This window comes from Nymphalis io, chromosome 27, assembly GCF_905147045.1.
Source record: "Nymphalis io chromosome 27, ilAglIoxx1.1, whole genome shotgun sequence".
Classification (NCBI taxonomy): Eukaryota; Metazoa; Arthropoda; class Insecta; order Lepidoptera; family Nymphalidae; genus Nymphalis; species Nymphalis io.
In genome coordinates, this window is record NC_065914.1 from 5211104 (window position 1) to 5227504 (window position 16401).

Sequence of the window (16401 nt, forward strand, 5' to 3'; positions counted from 1 at the left end):
CCAGAAAAGGAGCGTAATGTTTTCAGGGTTCATGTATATATGTGTATTTCTTTATACGATAATAACTCTTAAATGTCCGAACAGATTTTAATATATAGTACATTTTTTACTATTTTGTTCGTTTTTTGGCAGAATCGTATTATAATTAAGCGATTATTTTTATAATTTTAAGCTGTTATCAATAAGAATAATATAGAATGGTTCGTGTATCGTGACTGCACACGTGACGTGATGTCGTTCAATGGCACATTTTGATTTATTTGAAATGAACTTTATTATTTTTTATATTGTTGCTGACGTAGCTGCAATCGAGCAGTTCACGAGACGACGACATAGCATGTAGTTTTATACATTTGTAAAAATATTCTGCCAATATTAATATCTGGTCTGACTTCGTACGGATAGAATAATAATTTTAAATAGGATTTGAGTTAAATCCTTAGTGAGTGACTATGCTAAATTTCAAGTCAACAGTTTCGGTGATCTCGTGATGAGTCAGCCAGTCAGCGGTATTTCGCACATTCTTATTTATTTATTTTTTATATTCGCCAGGAGGGCAAATGACTCTACTCCACCTGATGGTAAGTGGTAGTGGAGTCCAAACGCGACGACGGCCAGTACAGTCGGGAAAAACGTTCTGCACTAGCCGCCTTCGCCTTGCCGGCCCGCAAGATGCCTCTTCACGCCTCGTTTGAAGGAACCATTTGCAGAAATGTTACGTTACAGAAATGTTCACTTCAATTTTTTTATTAAGGAATCTTGGGAATTCAACAAGGTTTTTAACCATGTTATACGAGACCAGACACCGTCGGGTCGTAGTGTGATATTATAAGGTAAAATAGGGCTTTGTTTGTTGTTTGGCCCATCTTGGTAAGTACCAATCCATCGCTAGACAGAACTTCTATGCATTGTTCTGTTGCACAAGACATAAAATTGTTCTCAAGGTTGCTGGCGTAATGACAATGTATAAATAGGTAATATTTCTTACAATATCAATGTCTACGGGAACCGGTGAACACTTAATACAAAGATTTACTGGTGGTAGAGCTTTGTGCAAACTCATCTGGGTTGATACTACCCACTCATCAGATATTCTACCGCAATATCTGATGAGTTCCGGTTTGAAGGGTGAGTGAGCCAGTTTAATTACAGGCACAAGGGACATAACATCTTAGTTCCCAAGGTTGGTGGCGCATTGGTGCTGTTAGCGATGGTTAACATTTCTTACAATGCCAATGTCTATAGGCGTTGGTAACCACTTACCATCAGGTGGCCAATATGCTCGTCCGCCTTCCTATTCTATAAAAAAAAGAAAAAAAAAGATTGTTTTTCAAATCGGACTGGTAGATCGTGCAATTAGCGCCTACAAACTAACTCTTTAGCTTTATTAATCAATAACGGCTACTATTGGCCATACGTGAGAGACACAGATATATAAAGGGTACGCCTTTGCATGCTATATGTACTACTAGCTATTATATGTTACTAAATGTTTGTAAAGTGTGTGCAATAAAGGATTAATAAATAAATAAATAAAGGGTACATACATGTCCATAAATAACACCCATGCGATCGAAGCGTGAACAGCAGTCATTATTGTGTTATTAATTTTTTTTTAAAAAAAAGCGAAATCTGTTTTAATACGAAAATTAAAGTTAACATTATAAGGTTACAAAAACACGTGATCGCTATTTATTTATGTAGAGTTCCTTGGGAAAATCCAAAACATTTATTTAATATATGTATACTAGGTGGTACGGCTTTTGTAAGCTCGTCAGGATTAGTACCATCCACCACTCTTTAGATATTCTATCACTAAACAAGAATACTTAGTATTATTGCGCTTCGGTTTGAAGTGTGAGTGAGCCAGTGTAACTACTGACATAAGCGACATAACATCTGAGTTCCCAAAGTTGGAGGCACATTGGCGATGTAAGGAATGGTTAGTATTTCTTTCATCACTAATGTCTATAGACTGTGGTGAGCACTTACCATCCACCTATAATAAAAAAAAATCTAAAATTATAAGCTAACGACCCGTCCCGATTTCGTACTATTTTTTATATAATTTATACAAAGTTACTCATCCCATTCCTTTTCTTTTAAAGTTGAAATTTCGATAAACCTTTTCTTAGCGGGCGCTTTTATAATTAAAATAAACCTAAGTCCCAAATCCCAGCTTTCCATACTCACAATCAGTAGTTTTCGCAGTGCGTTAATAGTCAATCAGGCTAACGATTTCATAACTGTAGACGACTCGACAATTTTTTTAACGTGAACACTGAATTTTCATGTGCTTAATTTGTGTTTTTAATTAATCTCATGCTTGACGGCAAAGGAAAACAGCCTGCATGTGTCTAATTTCATTGAAATTATGTCACATATGTATTCTACCAACCCTCATTGGAGCAGCGTGGTGGAATAAGCTCCAAATCTTCTTCTCAAAAGGAAGAGGAGGCCTTAGCCCAGCAGTGGGACATTAACAGGCTGTTACTGTATACAAATTTAATGTTAATATTGTAAGGAACCAATTAACATATATCTTATACACTTGATCGTTACAATTTCAACTCAAGTCACGTTCGTATTACGCGCTAGATAACAGAAAATGGGAACGACATTTTGTGATAATACAAAAACAACAATATCAACTAATTTTAACTCGATATTTTATAATTTTTAATTTATGCGTGAAAACATCTATAATATTAAATCAAATCAAAATACTTTATTCAACATAGAATCATTACACTTACTTATTGAGTCAAATTAGAAACTGCCACCGGTTCGGAAAAGAAACACCCAGCCCTGAAAAAACCGATGAAAAAAACCCAACGGTTTTTTTTATCATGTTTTGTTTAACTTTTTTAATCTATCTAATGCTATTGAACTTTAATAACCTAACATCGCCATTTTACCCTTTTTCAATATGTTTTAGGATAGGTTGGTTCATTTTTCGGCCAGAATTGCGATTCATTGGATAAATGCTGCTAGTATCCTAGCTACCACACTGTTATTGTACAAAAACTATTTTTAATTTTTACTCGTATATATTTAAGTCTTTAATCTAAATTATTGTTATGTAAATAAATAAATAATATTTTTCTAATATATAATGTAATTTTAAGAAGACAATAAGAGTAACAGCCTGTGAATGTCCCACAGCTGGGCTAATGCCTCCTCTCCTTTTTTTATGGTGCGGTGCGGTTCTTAAAAAAAATCTTAACATTTAAGAAGACAAAAAAAGAATATTAAAGCCTGCACCTCCAGACTTCGCACATGCGAAATTTTATCCAGTGTTAATCGACTTATTCGCGTACTTTCCTAAAGCAAGGCACTACCAACCTTGGGAACTAATACTTTATGTCCCTTGTCTTGCCTATAGTTACACTGGCTCACTCACCCTTTACATTACCTACACATATGTGCTCTCAAAAACTCCTACCACCAAGGAAATAATTTGATAAGGATTGAGATGATTTAATCATCAGATCAAACGAACACGTGAATATAAAGGACAATTGCGAATTCATCTGTATTTTCATGTGTTTATAATTCATCTCGTGCTCGGTGGTGAAAGGCAATATCGTAAGGAAACCTGCATGTGTTCTATAAAAATCTGCCACATATATATCCATCAACCCGAATTCGAGCTGTTTATTGAAGCCTCTACACCTTATTTGAGGTGCTTTCCCGGACTCGTACTCGCCATCTTCGCTATAAATTCTCATGTTATAACTAATCAGCCATGTCGGCTTTATTTAATATTCTTTATATAAATACTGGTACTACATTTGACTGCCTTGTTAATCTAGCGATAATATAAGGTAGCAGATCCGGAGGCCCTGTGTTAACACCCCAGGTCGGGCCAGTAATAATAATAATAATAATAATAATAATAATAATAATAAGTTTGTATAAAGCTTGTGCTATGGAAACCAGACAACTGATATACTACATATACTACTTTTTTTTTTTTGTAAATACATACTTATATAGAAAATTACACCCAGACTCAGGACAAACAGACATGTTCATGCACACAAATGTCTGTCCTGGATGGGAATCGAACCCACAACCTTCGGCGTGAAAAGGCAAGTATCTACCAACAACGCCAACCGGCTCGCCAATAAAATGTTCTTGGAATTTACTGTCGAAAACTTCTCCGTAGCAGCCCGGAGTGTGAAATTTGGAAGTGTGAACATTCCCAAGCTTCGGATAGCACGTTGAAATCGTCGTCGCACGTTAAATTGTCGTCCCAGCGGATAACACACTTGTGCACCTATAATATATCCTGCGTAGTACGCTAGTCTCCCTTGGGATTGCCCACCGTGGCCAAAATCGGTCAGGAGATCGTCATCCTCAAAAATCATTATCAATATTATGTACCAACTATATAAGTTATAAAACACGTATACATTATTAATCATAGGAAAATATTCTATATTAATGTCAGAGATGTGTGTCGCTTATCAAAATTTGGCAATAATTATATTTACGCGTTTGATAAGTATGTCTGTCAAGGATATTGAAAAATTACATCGAAGTAACGTTACTCATTACCTATTACCTAAATACTCATAACATGGCAAAAGAGACATAACATCTTAGTTCCCAAGGTTGGCGCATTGGCTATGTGAGAAGTGGATATTTCCGCTATGTCTATATCGTGACGTAAACATCGTCGTCAGATGGACCATTTTCGAGTCTGCCTATCTATTTTATAAGAAAAATTACTATCATACCTACTACCTTGATACCCAATAGTGCCAGTGTAATTACAGGTACAAGGGACGTAACATCTTAATTCCCCAGGTTGGTGGGGCATTGGTGATGTAAGCGATGGTGAACATTTCTTACAATGCCAATGTCTATGGGCGTTGGTGATCAGTTACCAGCAGGTGGCCCATATGCTCGTCCGCCTTCCTATTCTATAAAAAAAAAATAATATATATATATATATATACATGTCTATATAGCAGAGTTATATTCAACAAGAACAACAGCTCAATATTTTGTTTTTATTGTTATTCCTTTTAAGTCAATTATCTTATAGATAATGGTCTTGGTCATCATAGTTCACTTATTGGGGTAATGCCCCATTTATTCTTGAGGGCTTTATTGGGTTTCTATAATAATTAACCTAAATTAAAAAGTGTTAAGTTCTTAATTTATTTTTACTATTAATATTATCTGTTACTTAGTTTTATGTGATGGATGGAGCACATAGATTTACAACTCGCATATTATATTAAAGCTTGTCATGTGTATTTCTTGTTGAAGATCCTAATAAGATAAAATAAGTGTTAAACTCAACGCTACGACCAACGCGTATATAATTTAGAATAACCTAATATTTATTTAAGTTAATTTGATTATAAATTTTGTTTCAATGTTATTTAATTTCGTTAAATGATTTTTGCAACTACCAACATTATAATAATTTAACTTTTGTATAAATAGCGATGTATTTACAATTAACGATCATAATTATTGTTGAACTCGAGCAGGGTGGTCACTCTGCCTGTTTAATAAATATTGTTTATAACAACACAACACTTCTTTCGCTATACTGGCTCACCTTCTGTTTCATAAAATAAAAAAACGATACAGTTTTGTAAGATGAAGTGATCATCTTACAAAACTGTATCTGTCGATTGTATAAATGATGTTTTGTCTTCTTCTTTCGAATGTTAAATCAATAATGTAAAAAGAGAGAAAAAGAGGGCTATATATTTAAATGTGAGGCCCTAAAGTTATAATGTACTTCATGTTTCAAATATTTCGTATGCTATGATAATAATTGTAGTGAGTACGTAAGTATTGTGTAAAAGTATTAAATTTTAATTTTAAAAAAACTAACAATGATGGTATTGCAATGAAATTATATATTGTTTTTAATAAATCGTCACATTAAAAGTGTTATCATGCTTACAAAATAAAACATTTAAACTCTTTTATTTTTTTAAGTTCTAGGCTGCCACTGTCAATAGACATTGGCTATGTTAATAATTTTAATCAATACTTACCATCACCAATTCGCCACCAACCTTGGGAACGAAGATGTTATGTCCCTTGTGCCTGTAGTTACGCTGGCTCACTCACGCTTCAATCCGGAACATACATATATTAAGTATTGCTGCTTGGTGGTAGAATATATGAGTGGGTGGTGTCCCAGAGGAGCTTGCACAAAGCCCTTCCATCAAGTGTTTATATGAAATTCAGTTGCAATAATAAGCATGTATTTTGTACCAAAACTAGCACGCTATTGTGCTACTACGATATATATGCATTCATATAAAATAAAAGAAGAATCTGTTTTTAAATTTTATTTGAAATTCGTTTTAGCATACAATGGTAACTACAATAATCTTTGGCGTTAAAGTTAATTTATAAATTACAATACTGCTACAATAAATAGTTGATTAATAATAAATATAAAACTAAATAAAATACTTTATTGTAAATTCAGTAACTCGTAAATGGCTTATGGTTATATAATGTATATAACATTAACAGCCTGTTAATGTCCAACTGCTGGACTAAGGCCTCATCTCCCTTTTTGAGGAGAAGGTTTGGAGTTTATTCCACCACGCTGCTCCAATGCGGGTTAATAGAATTGCGGGTTTGTATATACTTAAAGTTAATAATATAATTTTTTTAAATCGAATATACGAATTATGAATTAGCGAAAAAATTTACAATGTTGGCGAAATTGTTGTCGAAACTTTGGAAGTGGAAATAAGTAGTTAAATGGAATAATGTTATATTACAAATAAATATATATTAATCATGAACGGCCTGTAGTGTATATAGCAGAGCTATTAGCAAGTCGCATGAAATATGAAGATCTCAGGTTTGTTTATCTGTGCTCTTGCTCCATTGGATCATATTCTATTTAGATAAATAATAGTACAGATATACTAATATTATAGGAGGTAAAGTGTGTGAGGTTGTAGCGAGGCGGGAGATATTACCCTCCTGCCATGAGTGTGGTGCGCCACTGGACACGGCACATCACACGTTGACGGAGTGTGCCGCGTGGGGGCCCCAGAGGCATACCCTAGCGGCGATAGTTGGCGGAGACATCTCGCTGCCGAGCGTGATTAACGCTATGCTTGGCAGCGAGAGGTGTTGGATGGAGATGGTCTCTTTTTGCGAGTGTCATGTTACAGAAGGAGGTCGTGGAGCGAGAGCGAGAGGCGAGGTCAGCCGCCGCTGATTCGCTCCGCCGAAGAAGACCCGGGAGGAGGCGCCGACGCTATGCGCACCTTCTTCCCCCAACGTAAGCGCCGCTGGGGTTTGGGGGGTATTCCGTACCCCGAGAACCCCCTAGGAATGGAGGCCCGCTTGAGTGGGCCAACCGTCGGTGCGTCACGATAGGATGCACAAGCGATCCCGTGACACCCCTTCGAAAAGACGGAATGGGTACCGCTGGTTTTTTAGTGGGTATTCCGGCGCCTTCAGTGCCGGCGAGTCCCACATACCCCCCCCCAACTCGTGTGGGAGAAACGCGTAAACACGTTTTTCCAGCGAAAAAAAAAAAATTAAGTTTGTGAGGTTGTATCTCTAGATCTACTGAACCGATTTTGAAAATTATTTTACCAATAGAAAGCCACATTATTTGTGAGTGTCATAGGCTATTTATTAACCCAAAAAATTTAAAGACTTTTTCGTGTTAGTCGGATGTCATGGCCAAGGCGAATTTTGGCAGTAAGTAAATAAATTATAGCACTCAGTACTAACCGAACCATTAACAAATAACGAGCGAATTTCAAGCCATAATTATACAACTCTAGGATGTTAGGATTTATGTATACATATATGTATGAATGATAAACTGAAAGAATGATATCGCGTTATTGACTTTTACCCCCCTCTCTTTTAATAATAATATAATGGGACATTATTCACACACGGACATCTGATCTCAAACTAAGCTTGTACAGAGCTTGTACTATGGAAACCAGACAACTGATATACTACATACACTACTTTTCTTTTGAAAATACATCCTTATATAGATAATTACAACCACACTCAGGAAAAACAGACATATTCATGCACACAAATGTCTGTCCTGGGTGGGAATCGAATCCACAACCTTCGGCGTGAAAGGCAAGTATCTACCAACCACGCCAATTGGCCCGTCAATTATCATTCATTATTAATCTAATTACTAAAATACAGTCATAAATATCTTAAATAATACATTGATAAATCACGACGGAAAATCCTAATAGGTAAGAAACGCGGCTGGACCGTGCGTGTATCAGTTCCAAAAGGTAGTATCCCATTTTAATCGCAAGCATACATGCTTTTACATATTTCTTACAAGTATAGTCTAATATATTCTTTGTCCCAGAGAATTAGCAGTAATTTTGATCCAATCAACGTAAGAAGCTACTCTTGTGTAAACACCAGGCCGTGCTCGCCTCGCACAACCGGACCCCCATGACACGACGCCATGTAATTGCCAACGATTGCTGTAACATGCTAGGGGACCACCTGAGTCACCCTTACACGCATCGACACCACCAGATAGGATACCTGAAAATAAATTAATAGGAATCACTATAGACAATAAATATTTCTTTTTTGTATTAAAATTTGTAATTATGCTGAAGATTTTAAATTCCTAAACAGGTGGTTGGATGGATGGTCCTAAACTAGCTAAGCCTATAACTATTTCATACAGAATGAAAATAAAATAGAGGGTATTTTATTTTCATTCTGTATGATTTGAACAGTGTGCCTAATGAGAGTTTGAAATGAAAACAGCGCCATCTAATGACAATAATTGGAATTCCATAGAAACGTGAAATAGCAGTTAACGTCAACGTTATCGAATAAGTAAAAAAACTCGCACCAGGAAGAATGAAACTTTCTCATTAAAGAAGACTATTATATAATATGCTTATCACACTTCCTTTGCTTCCTTAGCTCGTGGTTTCTTATTTACGCCATCAGTACAACGTCACTAAATACGCCGCAACACAATACCTGCTATAGAAATATAGTATAGTTGTGGTGTGTCTCGGTAAAACACCGATTTCGGCATATTGACGTCGTATGCAGCGTTCAAACGCTTTGGGTAGCTAATTAATTAGGACCAGCAGCAGTAAACGACATATCTAGCATCAGTAGAATATGTCACAAACACACGCGACTGTTTATGCACTATCGACGACTTGATCACAACTATAGACCGTATTGACTGCTGACGCTATCTGGCGTTGAAAAGTCTATCGGAAGTTTACGCTAAAGGCGGACGTACATATAGAGTTTAATAGGAGACTTATTACATATATTCATATCGGTATGATTTAATGAATATTTATAATTGCTTATATTTATTCTAAATATATTATAAACTCATTTTATACCCACCAGCGCATAACATAGAGTCTAATATCGTTTGCTGACATCCACCTAATACTTTTTCCTTTCTGCAAGTTGTTTGATCAAGCACAGGCACGGCTGCTGCTCTTAAAACGGGTGCGAAATTCTCTGTTGCTTCTATAAATAAAACAATTCTTCATTAAAGTTAACAAAAATATTATTTTTTCTAAAAAGAACCATTACAGACATGAATATCATAGTGGTAGGATTAAGTGCAAGTACGTATGGTTAGATCCAATCATCACATATTCTACCACCATACACCAATATTTAGTATTATTATATTCCATAAGGATGAGTAAGCAAGTGTAACAAGCTTCTTTGTGGACATAGCATCTTAGTTCCAAAGGGTGGCTCATTGACATTGTATTGGATAATTAATATTTCTTACAATGCCAATAACTATCGGGGGCTTACCATCAGGTGGTTTGCCAGTCTGACTACCTATTCTGAATTTAAAAAAAACACAGCATTTTTGTTAGAGAAATTGTATAGTGGAGTTAGATGACAACTTACTGTCACATATCTACCACCATTTGTTTTCCATAAATATTATGATTTTATTTTTCGCTTTCTTCTAAAATTTGTAAATTAGTTGAGTAAAAACGTAAAGGAAAAAAATCGGTACCTGCCTGATATCCCCAGCCGCTGACAGCACACCATCTTCCGGTTGTGTCATCTTTGTCGGGCAAACAGATCGGTCTGACGTGACTGTTGAACTGAACGCCGGAACGTGACACAAGGATGACTGCTATGTCGTTGCTATGTGGACCATCTGAATAAATAATGCATGATAGAATATATTTTTTGTACGTATAGAGTATCCTATAATATCTATAAATGTTAGTTGTTATTTTGTATATTTTATTCTACTAAGTCTACGAGCGGGTATTAGGAACTTGTTTCTCGAATGTGAATAAAATTACAACTAACGCATTTGATACAACTCGGACGGCCACGTTTCTCAATCAATCTCAAGGGAGACTAACCAACTGTGCAGGACATTTTATAGTGCACAAGTGTGTGAGCAAGCACAGGAGCAATCTCTATTCCCTAACTCTCATAATCCAGTGAGACAGTAATACAATACGACTGGAGTTCATGCGTAAGACCAATGGTTTTACGTGTTTTCCGAGGCATGGGATTGCAGACACATCCAGCTTCTGAACTCCGGGCTGCTACTGAGAATTCTTGGACAGAAAATTCTACAACTTTTTATCGGCCCGACCTGAAGCGTAAACCCAGGACTTCGGTTGGCTAATCTATCTTGAGAATGACTGCCATGGCAAAATCCGATCAGTAGGACATCATAATGCCATGGACTCTTTGGGTATATAATTTTCTGATTTCTTTAAGAACATTAAATTCACTAAAGCTCAACATATTTATTTTTATACAAAACATCGAACTTACTCTTCCTGAATTCAGGATGCGGAACCACCTTCTCAGCCAGGAACCGATTCTCGTGTTTGTCCTGCATTTTCAAACGATGCTCTCCCACTAGTAATCTAATGTGGTCCAACTGGAGTGGTTGCTGAAAAAAAAGTCACAAAATCAAGACACAATGGTACTAGAAGTTTTTAATTTATTTATTGGGACATAAAAAGTTAATATTTACAAATGTTATTGTTAAAAATTACATTATATAACACTTCGTATGTTACGTGTATATGTGTGAAATAAGTTTTTTAGTGGTGTGTATTTTGTGCGTGATTGGGGTTTGTGAGTAAGTGTATGTGTGGAAATGCGAGTGATATGTGTTTTTATTTTATATATATGTCGGAGGAAGCTATGAGTCGGTTGATTGATGTTTGACACACAATATTATTTGTCAATATTTTATTGATAATATTATTGTTACTTTTAGAATTCTTGATTTAATTTTATTTGATTTGTTACATTTTTCTAAAACTTTGAAAGCAATAGAAAGAAATGAAATGAGAGAAAGCAACTGATGGAGCTGGATCGTTGAAGTGTTCTCGTTGATTAAAGCCGGATCGGTGTCCTGAACCCGCTGCTCAGTGTTGTTACTCGATAAAACTAAATTTATTTATTTTAATAAATGAAAGTACTGTGAAACTAGTTGGTTTTTATAGAATAGGAAGGTGGACGAGCATATGGGCCACCTGATGGTAAATGGTCACCAAACGCCAATTGTAAGAAATGTCAACCATCGCTTATAGCCAATGCGCCACCAACCTTGGGAACTAAGATTTTATGTCCCTTGTGTCTGTAATTACACTGGCTCACTCACCCTTTAAACCGGAACACAACAATATCAAGTATTGCTGTTTTGCGGTAGAATATCTGATGAGTGGGTGGTACCTACCCAGACGAGCTTGCACAAAGCCCTACCACCAGTAAAACTCGCATATTACACTAATGACACCCACTAAGTCCGTAACTACTAATGATGATCTCTCCGACATGACAAGTAGATATATTTATCTACTTTCTTATATCTGAAGGTACCAAATATCGTTAACTGGCTAACAATACATTCAAGGCTATATCTTCGCGCAGTCTACTAACTCATAGATTAAACTATGAACCCGATCTATATTCTCCTGAAGTAAGTGGCCAGTTATTTAGATTTCCTTGAGCGAAAAATAAAGCAGTTCAGTTCACTACGTTTCCTTGACTTTCTTTTTTCGATTTTCCTCGGGTTTGAGGTGATTTCTGTCCTTGTGGTAGTTTTATGACAATCAATAAGTAAGTGTAAAGCTTTTATATTTAATAAAGATTGATGATCATAATCAAAGATTAGCGAAGAAAATAGTACAAGGTTTTTTGGGTAGAACACTTTTTCAAATCTATCATAAATTAAAAGTAAATGAGTACTAACTTTATCAAAACAATGTGCAGCGGATAACACAAGTCGCTCTGCAATGACTGCACCTCCACAATGATGTTCGAAGGTTAGTTTATCAGCATCCAGCATTTGGATTTCCACCTGAAAGAAGCAAACAAAATATTCTCATTTACAGTGGTCTTGGAAAATTTCAAAGACGAACCAAGACCAACTGAAAGAAGAGCCGAGATGGTCCAGTGGCCAGAAGATTTTCGGTTCAAACCCAGGCAAGTACCACTGATTTGTCATGTGCTTAATTTTAGGATGTGAAGGAAAACATAGTACTGCATGTTAAGGGTAAAAATCAGCTACATGCGTAACCCAACCCACAGCAACGTGGTAGAAAAAGCTCCAGACCTTCTACTCAATAGGAGAGGATAAAGCCCAGCAGTGGGTCCCGTACGGCCCCTGTTGACTTTCCCTGTACCACTATTTAGGTCACCAGCTCTTGGGAATAATCCAAAACAATCGCCTGATACCATTTAACCTAGATATAAAAATGATCTTAAGTTTTCAACTATTATACAACGATGTGTGTCAAATTGAATCGAGGCTAGCACATTGTATGCAAAGTGTGGTCTCGAACAAAGTATCTTTGTTAGCTCAATAGTTATAAAGCGCAGTATTCAATTAGGGGTTCCGTAGAATAAACAGTAATTAAAAAATACAACAATGCCTGTTTAAGGGAATGTCTAATATTCCTTTTCTTATAGAATAGGTAGGTAGGACGAACATATGGGCCACCTGGTAAGTGATCACCAACGCCCATAGAAATTTGCATTGTATGAAATGTACTCATCGCTTACATCGTCAATGCGCCACCACCTTTCCGTTTCACCGCCACTGTGATGTTGTTTCCCTTGTGCCTGTAATTACACTGGCTCATTCACCCTTCAAACTGGAACACAACAGTACCAAGTACTGTTGCTTGTTACATTACGCAGCCCGTAAATCATGGAGCTAATGACGCTTACAGTACTAGTGTACTGAAGCAAAGGGACATTCACAGCCTGTGAATGTCTCCTTTTTTGAGGAGAAGGTTTGGAGCTTATTCCACCACGCTGCTCCAGTGCGGGTTAGTGGAACACACAGAAAGCAGAATTTCAGTGAAATTAGACGCATGCAGGTTTTCTCACGATGTTTTCCTTCACCGTAAAGCACGACATGAATATAATCACAAATTAAGCACATGAAAATTCAGTGGTGCTTACCCGGTTTGAACTCTCGATCATCGGTTAAGATTCACGCGTTCTTACCACTGGGCGATCTCGGCTAATAATACCATAATATTTAGATAAATGAGCATTTTATACTAATGATAAGAATAATTACTCTAATTGACATATATTTTTGTACTAACGAATATACAATTATTAGAAATAAACTTTATTAACACCAAATAGCTATAAAGCAAAGTACATCTCACCTTGTCTATGCATTGTTAATTTGTAAATGTCATTTATTTTGAGTATTGCCATACTTTAATTGCTAGACAGGATTACACTTTGACCAATAAACAATTTTTGCCGTGGAAAAAAAAATAATAAAATGAATTAATTGTATAAATAAAAAATAGAGATTTTTTTTATACAATTAATTCATTTACTAAAACTAGCAATTCTACTAACAAAATTGTCTCAATCGAATCGAAACGTAATACTTGCAGGTTATCCATTTGCCTATTTTTTTAATTTATATAACCACTAAGGCAGAAAAGTTAACAATTATTTTTGACATTACAGGGTTACAGTATAGCATATAATTTGATTTTATCAAAATCATATCGATTTGGTTACAAATAGCTATATAATAATAAAATGTGCACCTTTATATCTAAGAGGAATTTACCCCCTAAAATAAAGTTTACCCCTTATAGACGTTAAATATGTTATTATGTTAAATATGTTATTGCAAAAAAATATAAATTTACTAAAAAAGTAATATTATTATTTAATTATAAGTTCTTGTTTTCGGATGTGAACAGCTGTTTTCTTTTTTAAACTGTATTGTAATAAGGTGTTCACAGTAATTTATTTTCAGTGAGTTGTGTTTGCTTTTAAACGATTTTGCATTACTCTATACAAGTTTTTATTTTGTATTAAATATATTCTTTTAATAATTACTTATGTAGAAATTTATATCAAATCAAAATAAAAGAAAATGTTTTTTTTTTTTTTTGTAAAATATTACATTCAAATAAGGAGGAGCTGAGGATCTCCAAAATGTTTGGCGACAATTTAAAAGTGAAAGTTCAACGAGCATTCGTTTCCGAACGTTGCATCATGGCGGACTGTCAGAACGTTTTTTTGTTAATTTTCGCGGTTATTTTTATATTTTTATATGAAACATATTTTGCGCAATCGAAAATAAATTTTTCATCAGATGTTATTCGTTTGCATAAATGTAAATATACTTGTACTTGCATGAAGTAAAAATAACAGACTAATTGTCAAACTGCTGGGCTAAGACTCCTTTATTCTTAAGTCAAAGGCCACCACGCTGTTCCATTGCAGTGTGGTAGATATAAATTTGGCAGATTTTTACCTGACACGTACAGATTTCTTTATTTCAATAAGCGTCGAGCACGAGATGAATTGACATGAACTAAGCTAATGAAAATTCAGTGGTGCTTGCCTGGATTCGAACACGCGATCATCGATTAAGATACTCATATTGCACTTACAATTCAAACGAAGATGCAACTTAAGCTTAACAGAAACAATCATTTATTACCTCTTAAACTAACATGCTTTAAGCTACCTTTGATATTTATCTGTCTCAAGGGCCGTTTAGAAGACCTTGAAGCAATTAAAGACTTCATAAAAATTCATTCAGGTATTTTCTCCTTTGAAACATGATTTTAGAAGATTCAATTTAAAGCTCTCGGTTTGGAATATTATTAAAACCAAGCTGTGAATATATTCTGTATATAAACACATAATACTAATAACTTTTTATTATTTATATAATCTTTATTTATGCTTGAACTATAAATGTTTTTTTAACATAAAGTTTAAATAATTATATTAATTGGCAATGCTAAAAAGGTCTCAATAATCATTATTTCTATTTATTATTCTAAGGATTATTTAAATTGTCTGTAAAATATTTTACCAAACACTAGATGAAATTTAAACACAAAAGCATAAGAAAACTCAGATAAAAACAATTTAAGTCACAGCCTCTAAATGTCCCATCGCTGAGACAAGAACTCCTCTCCTTTTGAGGAAGTCTGGTTGGAGTTTATTCCACCATGCGGCATCAATACGGTTGTAAGAATTAGCTGCTCGGAGATGCTTGCCGAAATTTAACTAAACATAACTATCAGCTCATTGTTTAATATGGTTTTAAATAATCTAACTTAATGAATTTTCTGACAATATAAGCAACAATTAATCGTTAAGCTACTAACTAAGCAATTTGGGTGTCACTCACCTGCCATGGGAAGGCCCCATAGGGAGCCTCGGAACCTCCAACGATTTTCCCTCGTCGTAATGTAAAATCCACTGTCCTAGTACCGCACTTCACTTTTTCTCGGCCAGGTTTGATTGAATTCTGACTGAAATAGTTCGTTGAGAAGCTGTTGAAGGCTTTCGAGGGACGAGTTCGGTTCTTATAATACTCCATATGGTTTACATGACTCGTAAAAACGTCGGATGAACACACATTCAAAATGGTTAGCATTAAAATTGATTTAATCATTTTGATTTTAATTACACAGATTATAAAAAACAAAACACTCAATTCGAAAAAAGAAAACGTTCGAATTAAATATTTAAATCAAAACATATCGCTTAGTTTTTTTATTCGTTATTTATTATGAGCGCTTGAATATCGCGTGGATACCATCCGATAGCTGATACCGAAATGCGCATCTGAGGACGAAACGATTTGTTTTTTTTTCTCCGTTCACAATGCCATGTGTGCTACACATGAAATGTGGGTCACGGGTTCGATCCGAGGACGCATCTTTGTTCAATAATTGTCACGGTTAATATTCGACTCGGTGTAATGTGACATGCGTTTATATCAATTCCTATATATATTTTAAAAACAATTGTGACATATTGTGATTATGGTGAACTTATATATTTATATAGATAATTGCCTCTTTGGTTTGTGCAGGAGTTCCCAACCAGGAGGGCACG

General features: G+C 35.3%; 1 protein-coding gene across 1 annotated transcript; it reads right to left on the bottom strand.

The window, feature by feature from the left end:
• Positions 1-7541: 7541 nt before the first annotated feature.
• On the bottom strand, positions 7542-16088 carry LOC126778900 (trypsin-like). The gene is made up of 6 exons (XM_050502653.1): positions 15689-16088; positions 12248-12355; positions 10816-10936; positions 10031-10177; positions 9391-9519; positions 7542-8550 (listed from the first exon to the last, which is right to left on the bottom strand). The coding sequence occupies exons 1-6, from the start codon at positions 15953-15955 to the stop codon at positions 8345-8347; spliced, it is 978 nt and encodes a 325-aa protein (XP_050358610.1). The 5' UTR covers positions 15956-16088; the 3' UTR covers positions 7542-8344.
• Between the last annotated feature and the right edge of the window lie 313 nt (positions 16089-16401).

Excerpts from the sequence above, each read along its gene's own strand:
- LOC126778900 (XM_050502653.1), bottom strand. The coding sequence starts at position 15,955 with ATGATTAAATCAATTTTAATGCTAACCATTTTGAATGTGTGTTCATCC. Across the intron at positions 12,356-15,688 it reads ATGGGGCCTTCCCATGGCAG|GTGGAAATCCAAATGCTGGA; the intron begins GTGAGTGACACC and ends TGCTTCTTTCAG. Across the intron at positions 8,551-9,390 it reads AGACTCTATGTTATGCGCTG|GTATCCTATCTGGTGGTGTC; the intron begins GTGGGTATAAAA and ends ATTTATTTTCAG.